General features: G+C 35.5%; 1 protein-coding gene across 1 annotated transcript in view; it reads right to left on the reverse strand.

Moving 5' to 3' along the window:
• Positions 1–5,291, reverse strand: part of Arl8 (ADP-ribosylation factor-like protein 8) — a 70,730-nt gene extending 65,439 nt beyond the window's left edge. The window contains exon 1 of the mRNA XM_090411773.1: positions 4,863–5,291. Within this exon, the coding sequence (XP_090267899.1) occupies positions 4,863–4,985 (123 nt within the window). The 5' untranslated portion in view covers positions 4,986–5,291. The remainder of the gene's footprint in view (positions 1–4,862) is intronic.
• Between the last annotated feature and the right edge of the window lie 10,427 nt (positions 5,292–15,718).

A 15,718-nucleotide genomic window follows, 5' to 3' on the forward strand; every position in this document is an offset into this window, starting at 1 on the left:
TATGACAGTATACTTGAGAAACGGTTGAGAAGGATTGTGGAAGAGAAGCTTGGTGAAGAACAAGATGGATTCAGGCCAAACAGAGGCTGTCAAGATCAGATTTTCACTTTGCAACAAATAGTTGAGAAATCATGGGAATATAACAAAGATCTTGTTGTTTCAAGGATACTTGCGACATAAGACTGAATGATATAATCACGTAATCTCAAGAAAGATATTTATTTAACCAAATATTTGGTTAAATATTTGGTCTGCTATTTCCAGACCGAAATATTTGGTTAAATAAATATCTTTCTTGTGATTACGTAATTATATCATTATAACAAAGATCTGTATTTAAGTTTTGTAAATCTGAAAAAGGCATATGACAAGGTACCAAGAGAAAAGCTACTTAAAACACCACAGTTGTATGGTGTCAATCGGGTATTATATTTAGCAATACTTAGTCTTTATTTGAGTTGTAAGTCAGCAACAGAATTGAAGTACAGGATCACATTACGAAGGAAAGTGGTATTAAACCTGATATCAAATTTGGAGATGTTAATCTCAGCCCTTTGCTTTATGCAGATGTTATACTTCTAAATAAATCTGCTACAAGATTCCATGACTAAATTGAATAACTGTTGTAATAGATATGATATAAAAGTCAGCAATAATGCCGGACTGGTTGGCCGAGTGCTTAGCATATCCGCTCTCCAGCCAAAAGGCTGCAGGTTCGAATCCCGCTGTGGGCATGGATGTTTGTGATTGTCTGTGAAAGTACCAATGGTGGTAGTCGGCGGTAGATGGTGTTGGATGATGAAGATTGGAGTAGTAAGACAAGGAGTTGTAGAGTAGATGCCCTCCATTGATGAGTCTTTGGACTCCTGGAGGTGTGAGGTAATAATAATAAAAAAAATAATAATAAGACAAAGACAATAAAAATAGGCAGAAGTATTGAAAATATCAACTGCATTGTGAATGAAGAACCTATAGAACAAGTAAAACATTTCAGCTACTTAGACACAATTTTTAGTGAAGATGTAAATTAAATATGGAAATAGACAACAGAATCAACAAAGTCTGGTATAGTCGGGGATCAATTGAATAAATTTATATGGAATAAGAGAGAAATTAGTGAAAGCACTAAATTAGCTGTATACAAGACAGTGTTCAGACCAATATTCACTTATCGATCTGAGCACTGGGTCAGAAGTAAAAACACTTGATCAAAGAGTAGAGATTGCAGATATGAGAGTCCTGAGAAAGATTAAGAGAGTGAACAGATCGCATCAATGGCAATATCATATTAAAAATGAGGATATTAGGAAAGAACCTGACATTGTTAGCAGAGCTAATCTCAGGTGGTATATGGTCACTTAAACAGAATAGAAGAGGAAAGATTAGCAAAACAAGTGTTCTCTGCCAGGTTGGCAGGAAAAAAGACCCAGAGGAAGACCAAGATACAGGTGGATTGATACCCTAAAAAGTGCCTTAGAAGATAGGAATATAAGATCTGACAATGCTGGAGCCTTGATAACAAATTGATTTGTAGGAAAATTGTAGACAGGAAGTATTTATGTAAAATTTTCATGTAGTGCAAACAAGTGTTCTCTGCCAGGTTGGCAGGAAAAAAGACCCAGAGTAAGACCAAGATACAGATGGATTAATACCGTAAAAAGTGCGTTAGAAATTTATTTGCTATTAGCTCTGCTAACACACTCCTGGATGCTAACATTGTTAGCATCCAGGAGTGTGTTAGCAGAGCTAATCTCAGGTGGTATATGGTCACTTAAACAGAATAGAAGAGGAAAGATTAGCAAAACAAGTGTTCTCTACCAGGTTGGCAGGAAAAAAGACCCAAAGGAAGACCAAGATACAGGTGGATTGATACTGTAAAAAATGCCTTAGAAGATAGAAATATAAGATCTGACAATGTTGGAGCCTTGACAGGTAACAAATTGATTTGTAGGAAAATTGTAGATAGGAAGTAATTATATAAAATTTTCATGTAGTACTGTCATATCCTGTACACCCCTTGAAGGTAAATATCAGGAATTTGATGCTGATAAAAATATGCTTTCATTAGGTATAGAAATTGAATACTTTATGGAAGCATATTGTATGAAAACTTAGTTTTATACTGAACGATTCTTACAGGTGAAGTAGATTAATAATTTCCTGCTCATATGTCAAACGTCTGCTGTTATTTTTTTCTTTTATTATAGCTGACTAACAACATAATGCTGTCTAATATGATCAATAACATCATTCAGCAAATGAGATATGCCCAGTAAAGTTACCCACTAGTGAGCATTATATGCCACCCACTGAACGTAAATCTTGCATTCACTGCCTTTTATTTTAAAGTGTAAGTATCAGTCTGCTTAGAGTTATTGTCCTGTGATACAACTGTTGCATAAAGCATATGCATAGCAGAAAACTTTTGCACGTTCCACATCAGACAATGACAAACATAAAATCCCACTTTATGATCTGTTCTCACTCAAAACATGTTTGTGATACTTCACTGTATTCATTCATTGTCTTTTTGACTCCAAATTCTGGTAACTAGTCTAATCCATTTAATTATCTATACAGCTTGATCTGCAATGTAATAACTGAATGATGTAATTCATGGGGACTTCAATATTTACAATTCAAGCTGATTTCCTTTCTCTAAATCAGCTTGAATTAGAGAAATCAGTTAGTAACACAACCTAACACAAGTTGTCTCTACACTAATCACTAAATCTGATTCTGACAGACTTGTTAATACTAGCAAAACTCAATACACTTTTACTGACTACAAAACACCTTTTTCAGTATTACTTTCAACAATACCAAATCCTTTGGCAGACCTCTCTCTTCTGCATTATCTCCAATTTATTGGTAGCAAAAATCAAATTACCTCTGCCATCTAAAAATTAGTATTCCCCACTTTTGCTATGTATTGCTTTACCTCTGCATAACTATTAACTAAAATCAGGAATCTGTATCATCAAAAACTGCTCTCAGAATACCAGATAATCCTCACCACTCTCCTTTCAAATGCATTTTAGATGTCAGTTGTGCTCTTGATGACTCAGATTATAACCTTGTTCCCATTTCCTTTTCTATGGAAATTCACCCAGTCATTCTCAATCTCACATCCTTTGCCACTATATGGTGTCAAATTGGATGACCTCCAAGAAATCCTGGAGGTCATCCCATTATCTCTCATTTGCATGGTCAGATTACTGTTCCCCCCCCCCTTCTCACACACCAAACACCTGCTCTGAAAAAACAACTGAGATAATCTTTGGCAAAATGAGTTTATCTCCTATACTATCCAAAACACCATTATTAAAGCCTTGGTTTTCCAGCAAGTGTGCCAAAACATTTCAAGATCCAGCATTTTAAGTTCATCAATTCCAACTCTGGTTTCATATTCAGCCTACAATACAATGTGTCTGGAAAAAAAAAAAAAACTCAGTGTCAGACACACAAAAAAAAAGTTTCTGCTCAAAAGGGCAGTTGAGACATCTTACTGAACAGAACTCAACTACAGTTCTGTTTTATGAATGAAGAAATTCACGCTGAGTTCTACAAGGCAAGAAGTTTGAACATTCAGAGGGTGCTGCCAGTACTGAAGAATTAATCTTATGTTGCTGTAAAGATGGTATATTTTCATGATATTTTCAGAAGTCTCGAAATAGATTTGAACCATTTTGTGCATGCTTGCTGTAATCTGTCTACCAGTTACAGTAATATTTGTAATATATACAAATATTACATAAGCCTTCAAGTATTTCTGTAGTTAAAGCTTTGACTCATATGAGGTACTTAATGTTTCAAGAATATTACATACCAGCACTCATTAACACCTACAGCAGTCAGGCAGGTTATTTCTCAAAGACAAAAAAAAAAAAAGAAAAAGTATTTCAACATGTTGGTACGGTACTTTACTGCGTAAAATCTAAATAGCAACGATTTGCAAGATATTCAAATTTTTAAAAAAGTTTTATTTTAAATATTTTTTCTTTACAGAAAACATCAAAGCACTCAAGTCTTAATGAGTCCCTGAATGAAGGTGCCTATATAATAATATAATCACCACAGATGTGTTGCATCTATAAACTGTACAGGACTGGTATGTTCTGCAGGTTGACAAACTGCGGTTTACTGGACCTCTGTATAGGACTGACTCACAGCTGAGTGAAACACCACAGTCAATTTTTTTTTCACTCAGCTGCTTATTAGTATTTATACTAATAAGCTTATTTATACTACATTGTATATAAAAGTTCTCAAAAACTTTTAAGTTCCGTTCTTAAGACATTTAATGAAATAAAAAACTGTGGTTTCATTTTATTAAATGATTGTCGCTGTACGTTTTGGTTAAGAAGAAATGTAATATCGCATATTTACAGATTATTCAGAATAAATCATTCCTTTACTGTTCTGGAAGACTTTTTTTTTTTTCCTTCAATGATGAATCCGACGTCGTATATATGATGTGCCATGTTAATATCCTGTTCTATTTCTTCCATCAGGTAAGGATCAAGATACATTAATGTACATATTAATATACAGGTCAAGCAAACGTATTGCTTGATCAGTTAAAAATATTTCTCAAACCACATGATGACAGACACGTTCATCAAAAGTGATACTTTTAAGAAAATACTAAATTGTAAAAGAAACAGGTACAAAAAAAAAAAAAAAAAGAAAGAAAGAAAGAAAAGAAACGTCAGTCTTTCTTTAACTTATTTAATTCTAATACAGTGAATAAACAACGCAGCAGCTGGCACCGCCCATCACTTTTTTTAAAGTAGTCAATGAACAGTAGAGGGGAAATGAGAAAGCGAACTCTACGAACTTAAAGAAGTGTGACTACTTACTGATATCACGTTCACAAATGTTGTCTTTCCAGAATACTGCAGACCAACTAACGTCAGTTCCATTTCTTCTTTCCAAAATAGACTTTTGATCCAATCTAGAAACCTATTTATGAGTGCTAACATTTTGCACTACTATGTTGAAAGTAGCTATAGAATTTTTAATTTCTGCAACTGATAATGTTTAAAATAAATCTGTTAACTATACACTGGTGTGTGCATTAAGCAAAAATGAACAATTAATCCACCTCACAATGAAGAAAAATTCAACAGTTTTGTATCACCAATGTCAAGTACACCAGTCTGATCTTATAACTTTGGACCACAGCTGAAACCGCACAACACCAGCGAATGACAAACCAAAACCACTGAACAGAGGGTATGCATAACCTCACTCTCAGGTAGTCATGTGCTACAGTCGTGTTAGCAAACCCAGAAATCAAATAACAAAAGTACACGATTTGCGATCTACACAAAGTGACATAGATAAAGACAAGCTTAGTATAAGAAGAGATAACAATGTTTCTCTTCCCCGAATCTTGGAAGGCCATGAAATAAATAAACGAAATGAAAGGGAAGGAAACGGAATACCCTGATATATTCTGAATTTAGCTTTGAAATATGTTAACGAAGTAACCAAATCTATATCAAAATATATATAGACATTTCTAAAACAGAAATTATATTTCAAGTATGATTATCTTCTTGGTGAATAATTATGAAATGTAAGAAGATGACTGAAGAGTATATGGTGTCTCTCCACAGCAGAAAATACACACACACACACACACACACACACACACACACACACACACACACACACACACACACACACACACACACACACACACACACACACACACACACACACACACACACACACACACACACACACACACACACACAGAGAGAGAGAGATGCTGTGTATCTCTGCAGAAATGACATATGCATTGATAGTGTCAGTCCATGCAAAGAAAGACCTCAGAAATTTAGTTCCATTCGCCGAACGCCTAAAAGAACTTTACAAACTTCGATTGCCAGATCTCGATATGTAGTAATTTTTTTCAGTTCTTTGTTGTTATCACTGAGTACTGCGATATCAATAATCCAAACCTTTCGATGGTCGATAATTGATGTCAGATCTATTGTGTTCCAAATGCCGATTAGTTTAGTTATGAGGAGTTGGAAAGCCATATTTAAACTTAACATGGCAGTTGGGGTATTCTCTCTTCAGAAAACTCGAATATTTAACTCTGTATTCCCCAAAAAATCGACCATAACACACACAATGCTGAACAAAATAATCCTGGTGTTAAGGATGAAGACTGGCTACCCACTTTTCTCTTCTTCAAGAGTTTAATTGACCATTTACATCTAGTGCTGCTATCAACAGGTTCTCTATCTGTTTCTATTATATGCTGTATCTGGAGTAAAGCGTTCACCTCGCTGTCTTAGTTCTTTTATTACCTCATTCAACAATCGGACAATTTTATTTGTAAACACTTGTTTGATTAATTGGCCATATTATTATTATTATTATTATTATTATTAAAATAAAAATCAAAAAAAAATCAGCTAACGCCTTTTTATTCCCGTATATACGGGAGTAGGCGAGGCCATTTAGCCCTATCTAACTTTTGGAGACTGAGTGGACAGTTCAATCTCCACTGGTACCCAATCAGAGACAGATGGCCCAAGGCTATCACTAATTAAGCGGTACGCAGTGAAGAGAGACGGCTCAAATGTGCCGCCATCTCGTGGTCTCTAACCCTAACACAATATATTTAATGTCTGAAATAATGTGGGTTCTACGGTCGATTTTCTTGAGTTTACAGGACGAAAAACCCGAGTTTCCGGGAGGAAAAACCTGCTTGCCCGTGCCAGAGATCGACTAACTCGGGAACCGGTCGAAAAAAGGCTTAGAAAAATTTCCTCTAGTCGCCGACTAGACTCGAAACCAAGACTTCCTTCGTGCGGCCTAGCGGGGTGGTGTGCAAACGCCACATCCACTGAGCTACACAGGCTCTTATTATTATTATTATTACTTTATTCACATAACTGATACACAATCAAAACAAGATATCATTTAAACAACAATTTGACTGGTGATACAGAGCAATTCAGATTGTGCCCAGGAATCTAAGAATAGTCTGTTGGGTAGCACCATAAAACATGGACTGTTCCATGTAATGTTTTTTTTTTTTTTTTTTTTTGTAGATCATATGGGGACAACTTCGATTGCCTGATCTCGATATTAAGTAATTTTTTCTTTGTTGTTAATGTTATTATCACTGGGTACTGCGAGATCAATAATTCAAACCTGATCCAAGTAATGCTGTTGTTGTCGTTTTTTGTAGATCATATGGGGCCAACTTCGATTGCCAGATCCCGATATTAAGTAATTTTTTCTTTGTTGTTCTCAATTCTTTGTTGTTAATGTTATTATCACGTGGTACTGCGATATCAACAATTCAAACCTTTCGATGTTCGACAATTGATGTTAGGTCAATCGTGTTCCAAATGCCGATCAGTTTGTATTCTAAAATTTATGCTGCCACCAGTTATCATAAGTAGGAAAGCCATATTATTTTGGCCACTTGATCATGGACCACCATGATCAAGTGGTATCTATAATAGAACCACCATGGTATCTATAATCAGTTGGGCTATCTTGCCACAGGCATTGATTTGATGTTCCAAAGTCTCATCTTTCTGATTACATAATCTGCATTTGCTCTTATTATTGATGCTCAAAATTTTTGCTTTGATTGCATTAGTTTCTAATGCCTGTTCTTGAGCTGTTAGAATAAATCCTTTTGTTTCTTTTTTAAGATATCCATATTGTAGCCATTGCCAGGTCGTGTTCACATTAATTTTTCCCTCAGTATCTTGAATAAATTGGCCATGCAAGGGTTTATTTACCCAGTGCACATATCGGTTATTTTGCTGTTCCTTTTTGCAATCGGATTTGTTTCCTGTTACTTTTATAAGGCCCACTTGTGTAACGACGTGAAGCATTTGCTCAGAGCTATTGTCGATGTAACTTTTTAAACTAATTTCTTCTTATTTTTTTCACAGTCTCTCTCACTTGCAGCACACCTGTCCACCTATTCTCCTTGGTAGGTACAACCAGTAAATATCACTTCGTGGATGTAATGCATGATGCAAAGTCATAAATTTCCTAGTTTTGCAGTCCAATTTGTCCAGGTCTTCTTTTGTCGAATCTATTATGCCAGCTGCATATCAGATCACTGGTATAGCCCAAGAATTCATTGCTTTAATTGTATTTAATTCAGTTGGTTATCTTTTCAGAATATTTCTATCTCTTTTGGTTTTTTCTGCTGCTGCTGCATGTTGTTTACCTTTCGAGTGGAGAATCTCACTAGGTTCTAATATTCCTAGGTATTTATAGTGTGCATTAGTTGGAATTGCTTTTATATATTTCTCTTGATCAAAATTAAAATTACTGGTGTCATTAATTTTTCATCGTCTAATATGTTGCACATTCATCTAAACCAAATTCTCTTTTGATATCCTGTTGAAAACATTACTATTGTTATTATTATTATTATTATTATACAGGTATCTCCATAGAGTCAGAAGACTCATCGTAGGAGATCCATTATTCAAACACTAACCATTATTCACACAATACCTATTAAACCTCTCTGTAAACTCATTCACTAATGAAGCACTCACAGCTACCTCTGGCAATCCATTTACCACTGTCCGAGAGAAAAAACCTAGTCCTTAACACCTCTCGCTAACTACACTCTTAGAGTATTCTGACGGGTAATCCCTTGTTCTCTCCCTTCCTGCCATGTAATGGAAAAAGTCATGAGTGTCAATTCTATAAAATCCATTTAATAACTTAAATGTTTCTATTGTGTCTCCTATTTTTCACCTATCAGCTAATTTCTGAAGACAACAAACCGTCAATCTAATAAGATAGAAAGCATTCCATAAATCTGCCACAATCTTTGTCACTCACCTCTGAATCCTCTCCACCACTTCTTCCTGCCCAAGGAAATCGGGAGTCCAGATCTGTGTGCAGTAATCCCGACATGGCCTTATGTAGGGGATTACTAACCTTTTCCTCTCTCTCTCTCTCTCTCTCTCTCTCTCCCTCCCTGCTTGTTAGCATGTCCTTCAACAACCATGAAGTCTGATAACCTTGGTAATGTCCTTTAGGATTCAACTCCCTGTCCACAATCTCACAGAAGTGCCTGACCTGTACAGTTAGTAGTAGTTCTTCCATCAATATAGTACACAGCTTGTGATCTCTTCCCAAAGTGCATCACTTTACACTTGGTCACATTTAAATGGCAGCCATTTACCTTTGCCCATATTGCTAGCCTGTTTAAGTCTTCCTACGGTATAAGTGCATCACCTTCATTTACCACAGATCTTCTCAGTTTAGTATCATTGGCAAACAATTGAAGTTTTTCTGTCAAATCATTTCGTATATCATTGATGCACAAATTAAACAGCAGAGGACCAAGTACTGAGGCCTGTGGTGCACCACTGGTCGATGGCCTTCTCCTGGACCCAACTCCTCCATAAACCACACTTTGATATCTTTCCATTAGCTACCCTATAATCCAAACCACTAGATTCATATCCATCCCTATTTGCTCCAATTCATGCGATAGTCGAATCTTGTCAAATGCTTTTTGCAACTCTAGCAATATCACTGAGTATCCATTTCCCTTATCCAAATCCATTGTCGCTTGATTATATAAAAAGTAAGCAAATTACTAAGGCAAGACACACAAAATCATGTTGTTTCTTATAGAGCAGCATATTCCTCTCCGCCTAATCCTTCACCAATTTCTCCAGTAACCTAACTACCACTACTGAAATACTGATTAATCTATAGTTTTTTCTAATTCTGTCTTAGAGTTTCCTTAATGCAATACGACTATTTTGCCCTCTTTCCACTCCATTGGCACCTTACCATTAGTGATATTTATTAATCAGTTTGATTATAGGAACTGATAATTATCTTAAACATTCACGTAATGCATGGGCCTAATACCAATCCAGAATGCAGGTCTTCAAGAAATGAATTCTCCAGCATCTTTTTATACCTTTGGTGGAATAAAAGGCATCCGCTAGTCTTCTATAAGTCAAAGGAAACAGGTGAGGCCATTTATCCCTAAATAACTTTTGAAGACTAGTGGACAGGTATACTCCACCATCAGACCAGAGATTGATTCACGTCTTGACAAGAGGAATCTTCATACGGTTTTTTTTTCAATTGAAGGTTAGTTAGCCGATCTCGTACAGAGGTAGTACAGTTCTCTTTCCTGAAACTTGGGTATTTCATCCAGCATACAGGCAAATCGACCATGAGAACACTACAAATTTACAGACAAAAAATACTGCTTGTGGTGGTGATGGATAATAGTTTTATATATATCAGTGGCGTCGCGTGTTCATTTCGGTTGGGTGTTTTGTCTTGGCTTTTGCAACTGGCGCTACAAAATTCATGACATATTAGAAAACAATAATGAAGGAGAATTCTATATTTGGTTGGTATATTTGAATTACTGAAAGGTGTAAAATTTGGAAGAGGAGGAAAAGGCTTACCTACTTCGACTACCGTACTGTTGGCCATTGTAAATATGGGCAAAAAAAAAATTATAAATTTATAGAAATTTATATATATTAAAAACTTGACTATATTATATATGAAAACTTGTCTACAACGGCAGTTCACACTTCATGAAGCAGTTGAAACTCAAAAAACAAAAACAGCAACTCATGACAACGTTCAACTGGATTTGTTGACACAATAGCAATCGCAGCCAATAGTTCACTCTGCCTCGCCTTCTGAGCGGCTTAAAACTATTAAAATGCTAACTATTTTACTCGCTGCCATCTGTACATCTTTTCAAAGAGCTCAAAGGTGTATGTATTTTGAACGCACACCCGGGCATGAACGCGAATCTGATGCAATGTTATATATGTGTGTGTGTGTGTGTGTGTGTGTGTGTGGGTGTGTGTGTGTGTGTGTGTGTGTGTGTGTGTGTGTGTTTATTCCCAGAGAGAGAGAGAGAGTCTACAGCACTTGTTTGCCTCCTTTCACAAGATGCTGTTTAAAATTAATGATAATCTTGGACCAGCTCTCCTTAATTGACTGCGATGCAGACTAATTTTTCCCCAGTCTCCAAACAGCGGAAACAGCTTCGGTAACTTCCTGTTGGGAATACATAAGGCATTGGAGGATTATTTGTTTAGTGAGTTAGTGTAGATCCTTTAGTTCTATCTTATTTTTGAAGATCGATGGGCAACTGATTTCTCTTCTTCGATCAATTACTGTTTACTCGTGAATTTAGACTTTCAGGGATGAGATTATGAGAGAAAATGACTCCAATTTGTGTACTAACAGGTATACATTATGCCTGCAAAAGTTTCAGTTCCACAGTTGATTTTTCAGCTGCAGGACTAAAAATCATGTTTGCAGAAAGGGAAAAACCTACTTCCTTGGCTAATTCGAGAAATAGAACAATAAAATTTTTTTTTGAGAATCGAATCAATAACGGTTTCGCTTCTGGTAGCACATATAGATAACTATTTCCAAAAAGCTAAACAGAATATACTCAAGGTCATAAGGATCGACGATCATATAGTCTCTCGGCCAAATGTCAATTCTTCCTTCCAGTATTGACTTGTCACAAACGGGACCATAATGACCGAGTATAATTATTATACACATAACATCACTAGTAGCAGGAGAAAATGAAAATTCCACTGCATGATTAGAATGCCATTTATTCCATATAGAGGTCGTTTCAGCCTTATTTAACTTTTGGGCACTGAGGGACAGTTAATAGCAGTAATAATACCAACTGGTGGCTAATTAGTTGCAGACGTCATTGCAGGTACTTTCACTGCACTGCACTGCTTCGGGAATTGTCAGTCTTTAACTGACGTATCATTGAGAACTGGTTTAAGTGGCTAACGCTGAAAGGAATTACAAGATAAGTGAATGCTCTGTGCCTACAATCGACGTCAGATTCTACTCCTAAGCGATCTGAAACATAGGGACACTGAAGCAAGAATATTTTGCTTAATATGCTCATTCAAGCATATCACTTGTTCATTTTAGAGATTCTTGTACTACAGGAAGCAATGATATTTGGAAAGCTAGCGCTCGATTCACGCACCTTAATGTGAGAACGGCAAACATTAGCAAGGTATATAAGACAGTTACTTTGAAAAATAACTAATGCTTTTTTTGGATATAAGTGCAATACTGAAAATCTCATAACGGCTAAATTTAAAATTATGATTAAAGCTCTGAATGTGATTTGTTGCCATGCTCCTACTGATGATATAGCAGGTGGTCGTAAGATGATATGACAGGTACTTTTAGATTTTTGAATGTCAAGGTTAGCACTGATTCCCATTACTGAGCAGGACTAATTGCTCAATTTTGTATTAGTAATTTCAGTGTCATTAGTGGAAGACTCCTCCAGTAAAATAAGCTAAGTGGCCTGGGAATAACCAAACACCTATGTCAGTCATGAAATTATTTACAAGTATACTTGGGTTTTACCTGATGGTGTCCAGAAAAAGAAAAAAAAAACGTGAATACTTTTGTCCTAATTACGAGTAAATGGGCAAAACATTACGATATAAATATGTGTAGAGAAAGAGAATTTGACCATTATCTTCTGAAGAGTATTGCAACTTAAAAACATGCACTGCAAGGTCTTCTACTGTTACTATTAACACTGATTCATTGAGCAATTTTCCAGGATTGATTGTTCATACGTTATGAAAAACATCGTCTACAAGATCATAATATATAAAGTGTATTGGATGGCTTCAAAAAAGTAGTGAATGGAAGGAGTCAATTAGTTTTAAGGATTATAACGAAGCAAAAAGAGAGAATCATTTGAGTGGTGAGATAATTCAGTTAATTGTTGGAAGAAGAAGAGAATGCAAAAGAAGGCTGAATCAGTATCCAAATTAAGAAAATACACAGAGAAATAGGGAAATTAATGAACAAGCAAAATCACAGATCAAAATAAAAATAGTTAAAAAACATATAGTTTAACATGGTTACATAAAAATGCGCAAAATATAGCTAAAAAGAATAATCACGAAAGAATATATGAAATTCTTATTATGTAGGAGAGAGAGAGAGAGAAATGAAGGCGAAAGATGAAAATAAGAATAACGGAAGGGCAAGATGTCGTCATGATAAGTGGGCAGATCATTTTGATAATCTAAAATTACATAAATGAAATTCTATTTATTTATTTATTTATTTTATTTCACCAGGTAAAGTTAACCTTCATAAATCACCATAATGTGGTGGTATTGCTTCAGAAATTACTTCAGATGATTCCTTAGACTCCTTGCAGGTACACGTAATAATAATAATAAATGCTAAAAGGATGTGTGCGAGTATAGAGACTTGGATGACTGGCATCCAGAACATTTTTTTAAATCAAAATCGTAAAGTTTGATCATCATTATGGAGAAAACAATGGTAACGGAAACGGATGATAAAGATAAGTCTTCTGTCAAAGGAACACTGTAGAGCAAGTGAAGCAAGCACTTCAGTTATCTTGTAATTGATATTTATGAGGAATGAACTGGGTAGAAGATTAGAAATCGATTCTAGAGTGTTCAAAAATTTCTGGAAAGACAGAGAAACAGCAAAGGAACAAAACCTTGTGATTCTGTAGAAATGTTTTTTTTTTTTTTTTTTGGTATTACTCCACATGTAAGAACTACATGGGAAGAAATGCTATTTTCTTTATTGATAAGTCTACTAGTTCCGTGAAAATTCTTGTTTCATATTATTAGGAGGAACATGTAAAGTAAAAAAAAAAAAAAAAGAAGCTAATAACAGGTAAAGTATATAATGAAAATATTTGAATACGAATAAAAATGGAAACGTGTATTTGTCATGATGTTGTTCAGCTTCCTTGGACTGCTGAGACCAAAAGTTGATATAAAATGATCCCTTGGTTTTTTTCTTGTTGCACAGCTGAGGCTGTTTCATTATTTCAATTAATTCTTTGAATGCTCTTGAAAATAATCTATAAGTTAAATGCTTGCTTTTCATTGTTGATCTGATCTGATTTTTCCTTTCAGTCTTTTCCGACTGGAGGTGACTTTGTAGGCATTGCCCACAAAGTATTCCTGGTGAGATTTTTACAAGGTAGTTCACCATTGCTTTCCGCAACTTCACAATTTAATCCGGGCTCAGGACTGGCATATGGCTGGGACGTATTCATGACTGTAATCCATGTATGTTCATGGGACAGGTTTGCCTGTTCTGGGGGTCGAAAAACCCAAGCTTCCGGGTGAAACAATCCCTATACCTCTGTATGAGATCGGCTAACTCACCTTTAGTCGAAAGAGACCAGGTAAAGGTTCATCACGTCACTGACGGGCAGGGGCGGCTCGTGCTTAGGCACTGCGGAACTGCAGCATCCCCAATTTTTCTCGATATATAAATATATTTATTTATATTTGTTTGTAATATTTAATTTTATCATCAACAATCCTATACAATTCTCTTATTTTGTATAAATATTATAAAAATCCATCTTGTGACGGACAGTGCCGCATTACACTAATAGCTCGCATCTCACTATGACATGCATATGCTACGCGCGCAAGCATATGCATGTCATAGTGAGATGCGAGCTATTAGTGTAATGCGGCACTGTCCGTCGCGCAGTTCCGCTGTTGTTTATATGCAGTTTACGCCAGTAGCAGGGTGTTCGTAGTGCTTATCGTGTTTACTCCGTCTTACTTATTTTATTTTTTATTTACTTATTTAACAAGGATAAATTAGCTAATTTTAAGAATAAATTGCGTACAGAAGAAATAAAATTGACCCCTGAAGCATATGCCAGTGATCAACAAAGAAAAACTTGAAACTGAACTTCGAGTATTCTACAATAGCCCCGACATGCATGATTATTGTAAATTAATTGACTTGTCAAAATATAACAGAAAATAATTTAGATTGTGTTCTTAGTGAAATTACTGTATCGATAAAAATTCTCTTGACAATTCCTATGACTACATCAGAGCATAAAAACGCTGTTTTTCAACATTAAAGAGAATAATAACATTTCTGAGGAGCACTATGAATTAGGATAGGTTAAATGCACTTGCGATGATTTCAACGGAGAAAAAAATTCTTCAACAGTCACACAAAGATCAAGGAAAAGTTATTGACCTTTTCGCTCGAAACAAAACAAGACGAATGGATTTTATTTTTAAGTGATTTTGAATAAACTAAACTGTTAATTTTACCGATGATAAACAATATGTTTTAATGAAACAAAACAAGAATATATTTTATTTTTAAGTAATTTTCAATTATACTAAACTGTATAATTAATCGATAATCTACCCTATAATATAAAACGATAAGCTTTTTTTGTAACGTTTTTGTGTCACGTTTTTTGTCAAGTTATTTGAAACGTTTTGAAACTCAGGGGCTACCCCTGAGTGTCGAGTCTTCAAAATTCGAGTCATCAGAATTCAAGGAGAACCGGCCTACCAGTCCGAAACTCGGGGGGGGGGGGCGTCAGGGAGACTAGGCCTCCCTAGTAAACAATATTTTTTCATGTTTAATTTTTACCATAATTTTGATATTTTATCCAAACATGTACTGTACTTACAATGCGTATGAATATTTCGAAAGTTGCAGCATCCCCACGATTTCAAGCCACGAGACACCACTGCTGAAGGGAATCGAACCCAGGTCTTCATCTATACTGACTGAGCTTCAGAGGCTCTTTTTTTCATTGTTATTCAAGTTTAAATATTTAATATTTTCATTATGTAAGTTACCTGTTATTATTATTATTTTTTAA

This window comes from Typopeltis vanoorti, chromosome 22, assembly GCF_054136105.1.
Source record: "Typopeltis vanoorti isolate ZY-2024b chromosome 22, IOZ_Tvanoo_1.0, whole genome shotgun sequence".
Taxonomy (NCBI): Eukaryota; Metazoa; Arthropoda; class Arachnida; order Uropygi; family Thelyphonidae; genus Typopeltis; species Typopeltis vanoorti.